The sequence below is a fragment of the Nannospalax galili genome, unplaced genomic scaffold (genome assembly GCF_000622305.1).
Source record: "Nannospalax galili isolate Female #2095 unplaced genomic scaffold, S.galili_v1.0 scaffold769, whole genome shotgun sequence".
Lineage (NCBI taxonomy): Eukaryota > Metazoa > Chordata > Mammalia > Rodentia > Spalacidae > Nannospalax > Nannospalax galili.
The window spans coordinates 539,258-553,897 of NW_008360306.1; the positions used below are offsets into that span (position 1 = coordinate 539,258).

The 14,640-nt window shown below is 43.6% G+C and overlaps 1 protein-coding gene across 1 annotated transcript in view; it reads right to left on the minus strand.

Annotated features, from left to right (window-relative positions):
- Ccdc60 (coiled-coil domain containing 60) overlaps window positions 1-12,004 on the minus strand; it is a 144,910-nt gene extending 132,906 nt beyond the window's left edge. Inside the window, exon 1 of the mRNA XM_008824427.2 lies at window positions 11,954-12,004. Coding sequence (XP_008822649.1) covers window positions 11,954-12,004 — 51 coding nt within the window. The remainder of the gene's footprint in view (window positions 1-11,953) is intronic.
- Window positions 12,005-14,640: the final 2,636 nt, after the last annotated feature.

The window sequence follows — 14,640 nt, forward strand, 5'->3', positions numbered from 1 at the left end:
TGACTAGAATACTGCTTGTAATAACAAACTGCCTACCTATCTCACTCCAGAATGCTTCTAAACAGCTGAATAACACACAGCAATGAAAAGTGATGTACTTCTAACACAGTGATGGAAGTACTTTTATTGATATAGATATTCTGAGTTCTCTGAATGAGAGGACATGTTAGAAAAGCAATATTAATTTTTTTTGCTTTTATTGATTTAGTTATTTTTATTTATGTGTATGAGTGTTTTGCCTGTATGTATGTAAGTACACATGTGCATGCAATGCCCATGGAGACCAGAAGAGAGTGTTGGATTCCCTGGAACTGGAGTTATGAATGGTTGTTAGCCAATATGTGAATTCTGGGAACCAAACTGGTCCTCTGTAAGAGAGGCCAGGGCTCTTAACCACTGAGCCATCTCTCCAGCCCTGGAAAGTATTATTGATAGCACAATTATGTTTTTTTAAAAAATTATTTATTTAATAACCACATACTTAGAAGAAGCATTTTATTACATCAGCATTGACATATTCAATAACACTTTTCTGAGCTAGGATGCATCTCTTACAAAATTGGCTGTACATTTTTAAGTTTACAGTTGAATTATTACAGTTATACAATATTGTACTCAGTATAAACCCCATAAGACATAAAACTAAATGAGGTTTTAACCTTTAAAAAAAATCTCCATTTCATTATTAAAATCACTTTTTGAAAAATGATCTACATGGAAATACACATTTCAAAGACATGGAAGGCATGACCCCCAAATGTGGTGTTTCTTTATAGAGTGGGACTGTGGTACTTTTTTTTTTCTTTTTCTTAGCTGGTGTGCATGTCATATGATTTTGCATTAAGGGTAAAGTAGTCAAATCGTTAACAAAGAGAAAATCTGTCAAAAAAGGGCAAAACAATGTTTGGCACAACCCTATGGGTATCACTTCACTGAGAAGGGTTTTTGAAGTCAGGGTTTGAGAGAGAGAGTTGGTAGGCTAAGTAGGAGGAGTCAGGCCTGGATGCTCTATTAAATGAGCAAGGTTCACCAGCACCATTTTCCTGATTGTTTCCTTTATTATTTAAACAAGCGTGTGTAGGGGTTGCTGTTAACCGCAACACAAACTTTCTACTTGAAGTGTGTCCCTTTCTTGGGATGGCCAATGTAGGCAGAAGACCAAGAAATCTTCTTGGTTTTATCTATTTATTTTTATTTTATATGTATGTTTTGCTTGCATGTATGTAAGTGCAATGTGCAGTTCCCACAGAGGCCAGAAGGTGTTGAATCCCCTGGAACTGGAGTTACTGTTGTTAGCCACGATGTGAGTGCTGGAAAGAGAATCTGGGTGTCCTCTGCAAGAGCAGCTGGTGCTCTGAACTGTTGAGCCATCTCTCTGACCACCCCCTTCCCCAAGAATTATTTTAACCAGTTCTCTTCCCCCACTCTCATCCCTCAGGAAAGATCAGAAGGGTTGGCCATGGCAAAAAAACAAAAACAAAAAAACTGTTCCAAGGCAAGTTGCCTGTCTTTCTAATCCCTTCCTTTTTGAGTTCCCATTATGTTCTCCTCGAAGCACCAAAATAACATTCCCAACTTACCACATTTGTAAACAAAGGAAAAACAAACACACCTTTTCCTGCCAGATAATTCACATGTACATGTTTAAACCCTGCTGATGTGACACTAGTGCACCTGTGACCTCTTAAGCCTCTCACATGCCGCCTTCCTCACGATGCTATAGTGAGAATGTCTGTGTCACTTTCCACTGCTGTGAATAGAACACAGAGGGAAAGCAACTAAAAAGAGGAAAGATTTATTTGGGCTCATGGTTCCAGAGGTTTTAGTCCGCAGCTGGCTCTGTTGATCTTAGGACTGAAGCAAGTCAGAAAGATCACAGCAGAAGGGCATTGTGGAGGGAAGCTGTTTACCTCATGGCACAAGAGAGAGGGAGTGAGAGAGGGAGGAGAGAGGAGAGGGAGAGAAGCAGAGGCCATGGATGGGACAGGCCCTCCAACATCACACATCAGTGGTCTGATTTCCTTCCTTCCTTCCTTCCTTCCTTCCTTCCTTCCTTCCTTCCTTCCTTCCTTCCTCCCTCCCCCCTCTCTCTTTCTTTCTTTCTTTCTCCCTTTTTTTAGTCTTTTTTGAGACAGGGTCTCCCTGTAGTTCCAGCTGTCCTGGAACTCACTATGTAGACCAGGCTGGCCTTGAATTCACATAGATCTGCCTGCCTTTGCCTCCCGAGTGCTGGGATTAAAGGCATGCACCACCATGCCTGGCCTAGTCTGATTTTTCTAATCAGGTCTCACTTGATAGTTTTATAACCTCTGAACTCATCAGCAGATTGGTCTATTTATGAGGTTGGAACACTCATGATCCAGTTAATTCTCAAAAGGCTCACGTCTGAATATTACATAAGGGGTCAAGCTTTCAATACATGAACTTAGATGGGCATGCTTATGTGTGTACATGTGTACACATTCATGTGTGTGTGGGTGCATGTGTGCTAGTTTGATAAAATAAAAAGTTAAGGGTACCTGACGAACGACACCCAAGGTTGCCTCTGATCTGCACTCTTTATTTGAGATAGGCTTTCTTGTTGGCCTGGAATTTCACCAAGAAGGCTAGGTTGGCTAGCCAGCTGGCTTCCAGGGATCCCCCTGGCTCTGTCTCCATCTTCTGACCACTGGGATTGCAATCTTGTGCCACTGTGCCTGGCTTCCTATATAGGTTCTGGGGGTCAAATGCCAGTCCTCACCCTTGCAAGGTAAGCAATTTACTAAGTCATCACCTCAGTCCCAATACATGAACCTTTTGGGGGGACACTTCATAATCAGACCATAACAATGTCCAACTTTGAAGCATATTTTTTTTCAAGTGTTGCTGAGTGACACTTGCCAGTGTATCAGGGATCTATGTTATCAAGGGAGAATGAGTCTGTGTTGTTGGATTTGGTGTTGAACAATTCACTACTGTGTCATCAACCTGACACAAAAGTCTAGTGGAACCATATGAGTCCACAGCTCCACTACTCTGTCAGCATTTCAGTGGGTCCCCAGGCAACCACCCTTGCAATCTGTTGTTTAATGATTATTATAAACTAGCAATGATAATTGTCTCTGGAAGGGGGAGTCCTGGTTCAAGCATCCACTTTCAAGCATCATTTGATATTAACAAAATTAAAAGTTTATAAAGCATCAAAGATTCGTTTTGTTTTGAGAGAGTCTCATGATATAGCCTAGGCTATCCTTAAACTTAGAATCCTCCTGCCTTAGCCTCTCAAGTGCTGGGATTATAGCTAGAACACCTGGGTTCAGAATTACTCATTACAAGCATTGCAGAGGTCAACATGACACAGGTATGAAAAGCCTCAGAAGTATTGCCATGGTCCACAGAGCAACTCTTAAGTCAAAGAAGGACTGTGAAAATGATGGTGGTCTGTGGTGATCATGAAGCTGGGTGGTAGAGCACTTGTTTAGCAGGTACAAGCCCCTGTGCTTAGCCCTGCACTGCAAAAACAATGGCCTCAGCAGCGACCACAAAACATTGTAATGGAGCTGAAGGATTCTTACTGCATTGACATCATAGGCAGTGAACCTCTCAGGAGGATGAAGCTGGGTCAGCAATCCTACTACCCAGCCACATGTATGGGCTGGGGAGGTGCTTCAGTGGTTAGATCACTTGCCATGAAAGTGTAAGGACTGGAACTCAGACCTGCGGAACCCACATAAATGCTGGGTGGGCATAGCAGCTCTTGTAATTTCAGCCTCAGAAGGTGGAGACAAGGGATTCCCATAGCAAGCTGGTGAGTGAGACTAGCCTTGTTGGTGAGCTGTGGGTTTGACTGGGAGACCCTTCCAGGAATAAGGCAGAAGAGAGATGGAGGATGATTCCTGACGTCAACCTCAGGCCTCCACATGTGTGCACTCAGACCCTTCCACATGTGCCCATATACACGCAAACGTGCAGACAGACAGACACACACACTCATTCCACATAGCCTAGGTGGGTGGCAGACTAGGACTGTGTTAACACTGTATGATGCCTGCACACTGACCCTATCACCTAACAGTGCATTTCTCAGAAGCCACTCCCACCCCTGAGCAATGATAACTGTATATGTCCCCTTGGCCCAACAATCCCACTTCATCCAAGGGAATGGCATAGCAAGGACCAAGAGCTTCAGGGTGGATTACAGCATGAGATGCCTCCATGCCCAGTCATGGGGCTAAGCCATGATCTGTTCAGATTATGGTGTTTTGCTATTAACACTTCACATTGCTGTTGTTTATTGGTGTAAAAGATTGGTGATGGGATATAATTCCAAGTGAAAATGCAACTTATATGATATAAAGAAGTTAGATCATAGAGAGTGCTAAGATTTACCTTAATCTAGAAATTTCTGTCATCTCATACAAATGATGTTTTAAAAATTTGACGGCAAAGTATACATGTATAATACAATAAACTATAAGTAAATACAATAAATCAGCAATTGAGATGTCATATCAGGGTGTTTGAGTTGTAAATTAATTAAACAATAATTTTTTACTTGGGTTATTCCTTTCCCTAATTTTTCTGTAATTTACATATATTAATCCTAATTAAATAATAGTGTTTTTCATGCTTGTACAGCAATTTTGACTAATTCTCTTGAGGCAGGAAAAATATAAATGTTTAATGCTCATTTAAATAGAGTTGTCTAAGACTCTGGAATGATACAAGTTAATGGTTTAGTTTAACACACTGTGTCAGGCAGGCTCTGGATGGAAAATCAGAGCTCATACTCAGTAGCTTCACAGAAGGAATCAAACTGGGATCCATTTCAAAAGTGCTGGAAGATCTGAAAAGCCAAGTAGGGGCAACAGAAAAAGCTAGAGGTTAGCAAAAGAAGCAGCTTTGGCCACGAGGAGGGCAGGACTAAGGGAAGGGGACTCCAGAAAACCTGGAATGGGGATACATGGCAGAGGTTGGACTCATGAGACTGGTTTGAACGGAGGTGCTGAATGACACACAGGGACTCTGGATTCTCCTCTCTTCCTACCCTCTAATTTTCTGCTGGATCCCCCTATCATCTGAATCTAAGGCCTCTGGGAAATGCAGTTTCGGAGAATAGGCTCTCTGTGTGGTGTTCAAGAAACGGAAATGAAGACCCAAAGGAAACGGCTATGGGGTTATAGCTTAGGGTTAGTTATGGGGTCATTAGCCAGCTTTCTATCACTGTAACAAATGCCCGACACAGCTTGTAAAGAGAAAGCTTTATTTTGGCTCAAGTTTTGAAGCTTTCAGTCTGTGATTGATTGGTCCCACAGGTTTGAAACTGTGAGGGGGCAATTTGATGGAGGAATGGGGCAGAGAAAACCACTCACCTCAGAGAGAGAGAGAGCCAGAGAGACCTAGGTCCCACAATGTCACAATACCTCCCAGAGTATACTTCATGACCTGTCTGAAGACATCCCATGAGGCCGTGTTCAATGCTCTTCCATCTCCCCTTAGTGTCAAGCCTCTAACACATGGGTCTTTGCAGGACATTCCAGATGCATGATTTTATGATATCTAGAACCTTCTTACATGTCCTTTTTTTTTCTCTAGAACCTAATGAATGATCCACATCTTCTTAGGACACTTTCTCTCACAGAGCTTGTTTGTCCTGGGCCCCATGTCCTTGTGTCCTTGTATTCCCTCTTAACAGTGACTACTGGGTCTTTTTACATGTGGAACACAATTCTGAACCAACTCTACATTGAAGATTTTATTCTGCTTACAAAACTAGCAAACACTGTAGAAAGAAAGATAAAGATAAAAAAAAAAAAACTAGGAGGGAGTAAGCACTAAGCAAAGCCCACTTTGTTTTGGGCTGTTTCACCCCCTAGCCTGGCTGCTGCAGAGCCATCTTGGGGACAGTTCTGACCCTGCTTTCCTTGGATGTGATATTGGCCTGCAGAGCCTCTGTTTTTTCTGATGTTCTGTGAAATATGAATGATGACACAGTTCTTTGTTTCCTGGAAAACAAAGTCAGGGTCTCTGCCCTGCTCACCTTTCCTATAGCAGGTGCCAACAGAATCCTTTCTTTGACTGATGAGTCCAGGTTTGGAGAATAGGACTCTGAAAAGCACCTTGTGATGTCCCCTAATGAACCAGGTTAACAGCTAATGGATGTGGGGAGGTGGGTGAGTGTGTAGATTCTTTAAATAGCAGCTTTTGGAAGCTTTAATGAGGAATAAATGTAAAAAGCTTTGCTGTTAGAAGGATCCAGGTTTGAGTCCCAGCTTTGTTATTTAGGATCTGAATGACCCTGAGTGAGTTTGTAGCCACTTTCTGAGCCTCAGTTTTCTCACCTGTTTTATGGAGCCAGTGGTATTCTGCCAAGGATGTGCTATGTATTATCCTAAGCGCATTCTTACATGAGATTATACTGCAATTACATTCTTTAGGGGAGCAAGTGGAGGCTTAGGTGAAAAAGACCTGTCAGTAAGTGGCAAAGCCTAAACTTGAACTCAAGTGCAAGTGACAGAAAAGCATTTTTTTTTTTTTTTTTTTGTAACAGGCTCTCACTATCAAAACCTCGGCTCGGCTTGAGCCCATGATCCTCCTGCTTCACCCTCTCAGGGCCTGCACTACCGTACTGAGCAATGCATGTGTTCTTAGTAGCTCTGTTCCACCCCTCCCATCAATGTCCTGTTTTGCATAGTGGGGACTAGCTATTGATTTAAAGATAATACCTCCCTAGCTCATGCACTGAATTTTGTTAGATTTCATCATAAAGACTTTTTATGGTAGAAAATCAGAATGATTTGTTGGAGGTCATGGCCAGAAAACCAATCTTCTAAATATCTGTTTTCTCTGTTTTATGAAAGAATGTTCCAAACTCATCTTTGTTATACCTTAAAATATGATCTACTTCCGAGAATCAAATTAAGATGGAAATGAATTCCTGTTAAATGTGCTTGGGTTGATACAGACATCAGGAGAACAGCTGGGACACACTGTGGAGCTGAGGGGGGAGGGAGAATGTTTGAAAAGAGATCAGTGAAGAGTGAGCAGGAAGCTCCGCAAATTCCAGACTCATGGGATGGAGGGCAGTCGGGAAGGAGTGAGTGTGGTCACGGTGAGAACACGCACATGAGGCCTTGGATCGCACAGCCATAGTTAGGCTTTCGGTGGTGGGTTTATAGTGTGGGTGAGTACTTTCCTTTGGGGAGAAGGGACTATTTCATTTTATTTTATTTTTTTGGACACCAAGACATAAAGTACCTACCTACCTAGGGATACCCAGAACCAGTGACCTTATTCCACAGCAAATACTTCAAAATGAAATATGATATGCTCTATTGAGCCCTTAAAGAATCCCTTTAGTGGGCTGGAGAGATAGTTCGGCATTTAAGAACACTGGCTGCTCTTGCATAGGACCTGGGTTTGGTTCCCAGCACCCACATGACAACTTACAAGCATCCATAACTGCATTTCCAGGGGGATCCAACACCCTCTTCTGGTATTGTGGGCACTGAAAGCACATGGTGTTCTTATGCAACCAAATGCTCAAACACATACAATAAAAAATGTCCTTCCTGGGCGCAGAGGGCCTCCTTTGAGTACTTTGAGTCCCTTTACCCATCTTCTTATGGACCCAGAAGACAAGATGTTGGGTCTGAATACTGAGAGAGAAAAGTGATGGAAAAGGGGACTCTCTTCTGAGGAGACAAGCAAGTTCTCTGTTGAGAATTTAGGGGAGGCTGTGCCACCAGAGTCTTCGGGGGAAAGTGCAGGAACAGACAACCAGGAGTCACGATTATTGTGGAGAAAGCTTCTGCTGTCTTGGCACTGAGCTCCTCTCCCTGTTTCTGAATGAGCAGAGAGATGTGAGCATTGTAGTGTTCAGGGTTAAACCTACAAGTTAAATACTAATTATAAGGGAGACGAGGTACCTCTTTATGGCAAGGTAATGGTGGTGCTGGTCACTGTGGCCATGCAAGGACAGACAGATGCCATGTGACCCTGACAGGCTTCATGGCTGAATGATCATTTCTCTCAGGTATGTGATTATGGAGCATCCTTCCTCAATTGTTCCAGCCTCTGATGCCTCATTTAACTCTCACACAAATCCAAAGGGCATCTTTATTTCTATTTTGCCAAAAGGGAATCCCAGGACCTAAGAGATGGAGTTTCTTCTTAAATATCACACAGTGGGGAGCTTAGTATTCTGCCCTTGTTGCTCTGACTCAGTCCCCTCTAACCCAGGGGTCAGCACACCGTGGCCTTTTGTATGGATGCGGCCACACCCTTGTGGGTGCTGTTGTCTGGGGATATTTTCTTGTTCTAACAGCTGACTTGAAAGGTTTCTGGTTTCTAAAGAGCTCTCTATTTTGTCTTCCTCTCCCACATTGTCAGTCTCAATTGTTGCCAGCCAGCACCAACCCTTACCAGGACAATACACATAGCTTCCTCCCTCTACTTAAAAAAAATTATTCACTTTTATTTTATGTGTATGAGTGTTTTGCCTGCATGTATGCAAGTGCACCTGTGTATGCAATGCCCGTGGAGGCCAGAAGAGGGCACTGGATATCCTGGAAGTGGAGTTGTGGTTGTCAGCCACCTTGTGGGTGCTGGGAAATGAACCCTCATCCTCTGCAAGAGCAGCAACTGATCTTCACCTCTGAGCCATCTTTCCAGGGTTACTCCCTCTACGCATTTCTTTTGATCACCACCTTCACAGATGAGCCTTCCAAAACGCACTCTTGCTTCCACTACTGTTTTGCCTACAATATTTAAAAATGTTCCTTATTGCCCTTAAAGTTCAAAATCTTTCTAAGGAACTCCCCAGCTCTGTGAGACCTGCCTCCTGCCTTCAGTGCTGTCATCATCTGGAAGCACTGCCAGCCACACAGGCCTCCTTGAAGTGTGCCATATGTACCATGCTCCTTCTAACCACAGGGCCTTTGCAACTGCTGTTCTCTCTTCCTGGAATGCCCTCTCAACTTGTTACAGTGGACTCATCCTTTTACTCTTTGTTCCTTTGCATTACTTGATCACTTCAAACCTGTCACATAAGAATATACAGGCTGGATGATATGCAACTCTGGAGAGATACGCCATTCATGATTTAGTGTACATATGGACTCTCTCCTTGGAGGTGGGGAGATTGGTGGGAAAAGGGCATGTCTGAGTCACCCAGATGGACAAATTGTTGGGACACTGCCACGTGCCGGCACTATGTTCAGCATTTCACACAATCCATCCCATTTACTTCTCCCAATAACCTAATGAGACAGTTATTAATACTAATATTACAGAAAAGGAAACAGAAGCTGTCAGAGGTAATGCTAGAGCCTCCATCTCTACAGTTAAAACTTAGGCTCTTGCCTATTAAGTCTCTTGGAAAATTCAGTCTTCTTCATGCTGGAGGGAAATTCATCATTCCACTGCTGCTTCTTAAATCTCCCTTTCCCAAGGTGTTGGTTTACTGAGCAAGAGGATGGGAGGGAGCGAGAAAGCATCCTTGAGAAGCACAAGCTGGAAGGGGCAGTGTGCTACGGAGGATGGGTCCTGAGTGGGAATGAGAGAGGGTGGTTGACCTTCAGAAAATAAGAACCCCCACAAGCTTATGAAAGATGGTTTATTACTTCTCCCCTTGAGAGGCTCAGTGTAGCCATCCTCATCTCTCTGGTGAACTCTTCAGTTCAAGTCACACTGCTTTGGGAATGGGAATTGTGCTTTGAAGGACTCGATGAAGTGTGAACTAGGGGAGTGGAGGCAGATAGGCGACAGTTGGAGAATGGGATATGGATGGAGCCAGAGTTCCAGAGCCACACCTCACTTTCCTTTGCATGTCAGGGCTCCAAAGTAGCACTCACTTGTTCTTAAACCAGGAACCTCCAGGAAACTCAGGTGTGCTGGCTACAGGGAGTGTAACTAATCTTACCAAGGAATTGTTCCCATCTCTCTATAATAAGTATGTGTGATTTTTACGTATAGAATCATAAACCATGAATTGAAAATATAATGATTGAGATCATGAAAACGTTTTGAAATAAACTTATTACAGACAGACTGATACTATCAATGGCCTTAGGGTTGGCAATGGCAGCTATGTGGAGATGTAACAGTAGGTGGCGCTAGATGCCATAGCTTTCAATCAAATTCTAGTTTCTTTTGATCTGTTTTTCTCTGCTTCTCTCAGGTCTCACTTGATTGGAATGGAAATTGGCTGCCAGCATCCTTGAGCCCCCATCAGCCAGGGACTAAGCTGGTATGCTAACAGCCAATATGCTAGTTTAAAAAATTAATAAAACTCACTAATCTCATAGGGTCTTTTCAAAGACTAAATATGAGGAAACAGCAGTCCAGCTGTCAGATACTGGTAGCCAATCCAAATCCATGTGATAAACTGGGGTCTGTCCTTCACAGCCCTAAAGGAGCTTAAGGAAATAGGCTCTGAGATCAGACAACGAGTCTATTCTGTGTTTTAAGATTTTCCAAGAAAAGTTCTAGTAATTCTAACAGTGCTTAGGTTCCATGTGTCTGGGATGCACTACGGTTCCATGTATCTGAATGCACTAAGCTTTTGACAGAACATGGACTTCAGTTCCAGTGTCAGCTTCAGTTTAGCTATGGGCAGTCATGGCTGTCTGGAGCATCTTTTAGTTCAATTTCATCAGAAAAATTTCTGTGACTGATTGGCAATGTCTGTCATGGACCCAGGAGGGAGCAGCTGCAGCAAGGATACACACTTGCCATTTCTGATCACTCAAAAGGCTGAATGATGGGGTTGGAGAGCTGGCTCAGCGGTTGAGAGCACTGGCTGCTCTTGCAGAGGACCTGAGTTCAATTCCCAGCACCCACAGGGTGGCTAACAGCTGTCTGTAACTCCAGTTCCAGGGGATTCGACACCTTCTTCTGACCTCCGTGGCCAATGCATGACATGGGTGCACTTATATACATGCAGGCAATACACTCACTCATATACATAAAATAAATAAAATAATAAATAAAATATTTTTTTATAAGAAGTTGACTGCTGTGACTACTACTAGCACTGTTTTATGATCAAAGAGACCCGAAGCCAAGAGGACTTAAAACACTTGCCCAAGGTCACTCAGCCAATGGGAAGTCAATTTAGAAGCTTAGCCAATCTCATTGTCTACAGAAGCCTCAGTATTTGCACATCACACCACGGTTTACTCAATTTCTTTGGAATCCAACGCTATTTGAAATTTGTCCTGAAGAAATGAAACACACATTGATCTAGGAAAGTCTCCTTCCCCATTATCAACATCCTAATAAGAAGATTGTGTGGAGAGGGTTAAAGCCCTGGGGGTTTCACTACATTTTCCTTTTCCCTGGAAGAAGATCAAGTTCACAGCTCTGCTACAATCAAGTGAACCTCCCTGAAGGTCCAAAATTTTAGCTTCTGTGATGATTCATTTTCATTATCAACTTGGCTGGAATCACCTAGGAGACACCCCTGTGAGTAGGTTTGTGAGGGTGTTTTCTGAGAGGTTTAACTGAAGAGCAAAGACCAATCCTGAATGAGGGTGTCACCATCCCATGGGCTCTGAGTGGACTGAATAAAAAGGAGAAGTCGAGCTGGGGCATCAAGATTCATCTCTCTTGGCTCTCTGACTGGATGCAGTGTGACTGGCCACCAAATGCCCCTGTTGCCACAGCTAGAACTACTCTTGCCACCCTGACTTCTCCACCATGATGGACTGAACCCTCAACTGGGGAGTCAAAATAAACCCTTCCTTCCTAAAGTGACTTTAGTCAGGAGCCTCCGATTCCAACTTCGCTTTTGACTCACTTTTCCTATGAAAAGCATGTAATCTTTCACATGAGACTGAGCTTAAGTGGCTGATGAAATAGCAGAAAACCCAGCTGCAAAAGAGCTGATAGGGGATGTGAGTTTCAATGTGACTACAGGGCTATTGGGGTGTGATTTCCAGCTGTCCCCAGGATACCTTCAGTGCTCACTTACACAGGCCACATTAGGAGGCTCAGTGGGTGGTAAGAGCAGCTCGGCGTTCATGACCGTTGCTAGACCTTGCAGTTGTGTAGTCTATGTTGGCCTCAAACTCAAATTGCAGTCTGAGCTAGCCTTGAACTTTCAGTCCTGCAGTCTCTATCTCCTGAGTATTTGGTTCGTAGCTAAATATTTTAAAATACTTATGATTTAGCGACTGGTTATGGATGTAATGGGGGCCAAGATGAACATATAGGCACCAAACACAGCTCAGGGGCAGCACGGCTTTTTTGTAAAGCTCAGTTCAAGCTGAACACTAGAAGCCAAGCATCTCTGGCTTTCCCCACCCTCATTTCTGCGTCTCTCCTCTGTCCCTGCAGCAGGTCACAGAAACGAGAATTCTGCTCTCTAAAGGAAGCCATAACATCTAGAAAAGGCACAAAGGCACTCTCGGATCTCCCCCCTGCCAAAGTCTTCATGAGACAGGTATTCTGCTCCCATATCTGAAGGAAGAAATGGAAAGACAGAGACAGAGACAGTGAGGGGAGAGAGGAATCTGAGCAGTTCTTGCTGAAACCCTTCTAACCCTAGTTTATTAACACTGATCATGCCTCTTTCCGTCCAATCATTTTTCTCCACCACTATCCACTGTCTGCTTCTTTCATCAGACTTAGTACAAAAACACACGGTTTCCCCTGGGTCTTCAGGCCATCATTTCTGAAGACTCTGGTGCCATGGGACAAAAAGCACAGTTAAATGCAATTGCTATGCTTTTTTCTTGTTAATCTCTCTTACTTCAGAGTCTGATTCTTTAGACAGTAAGTAGATGATGTTACTTTTCTACCCCATAGGTGTTTTAGACAGAGGCAACCACCAGGAGCTTAAATATAGAGTATGATGTAATTGGAGGGTCAAGAGGGGTCATAAGACTCTTTTGATGTCCTCAAGCAGGAGGGAACACTTCGGAAGCTGGTAGTGCCGTCAAGAGGCCATGAGAAGTCACTTCAGCAAAATCAGTTTAGGGACAAGGACAAGTCCTTTAGCCAAGGACTGAAGATAAAGCATTTTCAAAATCAACTTAGTGTTTCCAAATGGTTTAGAAACATACAAAGGGGAGGTAGCTAAACACCCCACTTCCATTTTGTCGATGAGCTGTTCATTTCCCACTCTATAAATGACTAATGCTGCCGAGTTCTTGTGAATTCTCATCACACACAGACACAGACACACAGACACACACATAAAGTGCTTGTCATGCACGTATGAGGACCTGAGTTTGATTCCCTGAACCCACGTAAAAATACAGGGCAGACATGTACCTATAATCCCAGAACTGGGGAGGTGTAGACAGAAGGCTCCCTGGAGTGTGCTGGCTAGCCAGTCTAGCCAAATTTGCAAGCTCCAGGTTCATTGAGAGACCCTGTGTCAAAAAATAAGATGGAAAATGATTAAGGAAGACACCCAACATTTACCTCTGGCCTCCACACACACATGCACACAGATATACACAGATAATTCAAGTTTTGTTTTCCCTGTACCCATCTCCAGTAAGCAGCTTCCAAGATGGCCCCAGCAACTTTCCTTGGGATCCTTTCCATCTAGAGATGGGCTGTATCCTGTAACGCCCTTGGAATGAGTAGAATGCTACAGAAATGGTACATAGTAACTTCTGAGGTTTGGTGACAGAGCGAACATAACTTTTACCTTGGACTTTGGCTCATGCTTTGGGGAAATCCAGCTTCCAGATTGTGAGGCTTCCCTTTCAAAGGAACCCATGTCACCAAGGAACTGGCATGTCTGCCATCACCAGTGAGCACCTGCTACCTGCTGATAGTTATGTGAGTGAGTTCAGAAGCTGCCTCCCCCGACACTGAGTCTTGAGAGACCAGTAACCCTGTGGTCATCTTGGTTGTTGCCTTGAGGCACCCTGAGCCAGAGGCCTGCAGCTGAGCCATGCTAGTATTCCCAGCTCACAGCAGCTGGAGGTGATAAATGTTTGTTGTCTTAAGCTGCTGCCTTCTGGAGTTATCTGCAATATAGCAATACATCACTGAAGTGCAGCCACAGAGGACTGAACTCTCCATAGGAAACAGGTGGTACTCGGGGTTACATAAACTCACTTAATTTCTCCTTAGGGTCTAATCACAGGTTTAATGGAACTTCCTAGACCATAGCGCTCTCAACTCTTTGCAAGGTGTGCATCAGCTTGGGGGGACAGGGGGCTGCATGGCTTGGTTGCAGACAAAATTCCTTCCATACCCAACTTAGCCTGGGGGATAGTTGATGGTGGTATTAGGAATCACAGACTTTATTATAATTAATACACGTTACTAGCACAGAGTCATATGCTTCACCATGATGTTTCCACATGTGTAAATATCATGCTTTGACACGTCTACCTTCCCTCTCGTGCTCTCTTCTCCCAACTTCCTGCAGCCCCTCCCTTCCCCTAATGGTCTTTCTTCTACTTTCAGGTCATCTTTTAAAAAATTCATTAAAAAATTAGCTTCCATGTATGACAAAAACCATAGTTGTAGTCCTTTTACATGTGTGTGTGTATGTGTGGGATGTACACATACAGGCATGCCTTACTCTCTGGAGACAGGAGATCTTATTGAACCTGGAGCTAGACTGGTAGCCACTAAGGCCCAGTGATCCTACTGTCTCTGGTTCCAACCCTAGTACTGGGGTTCCAGGTGGGT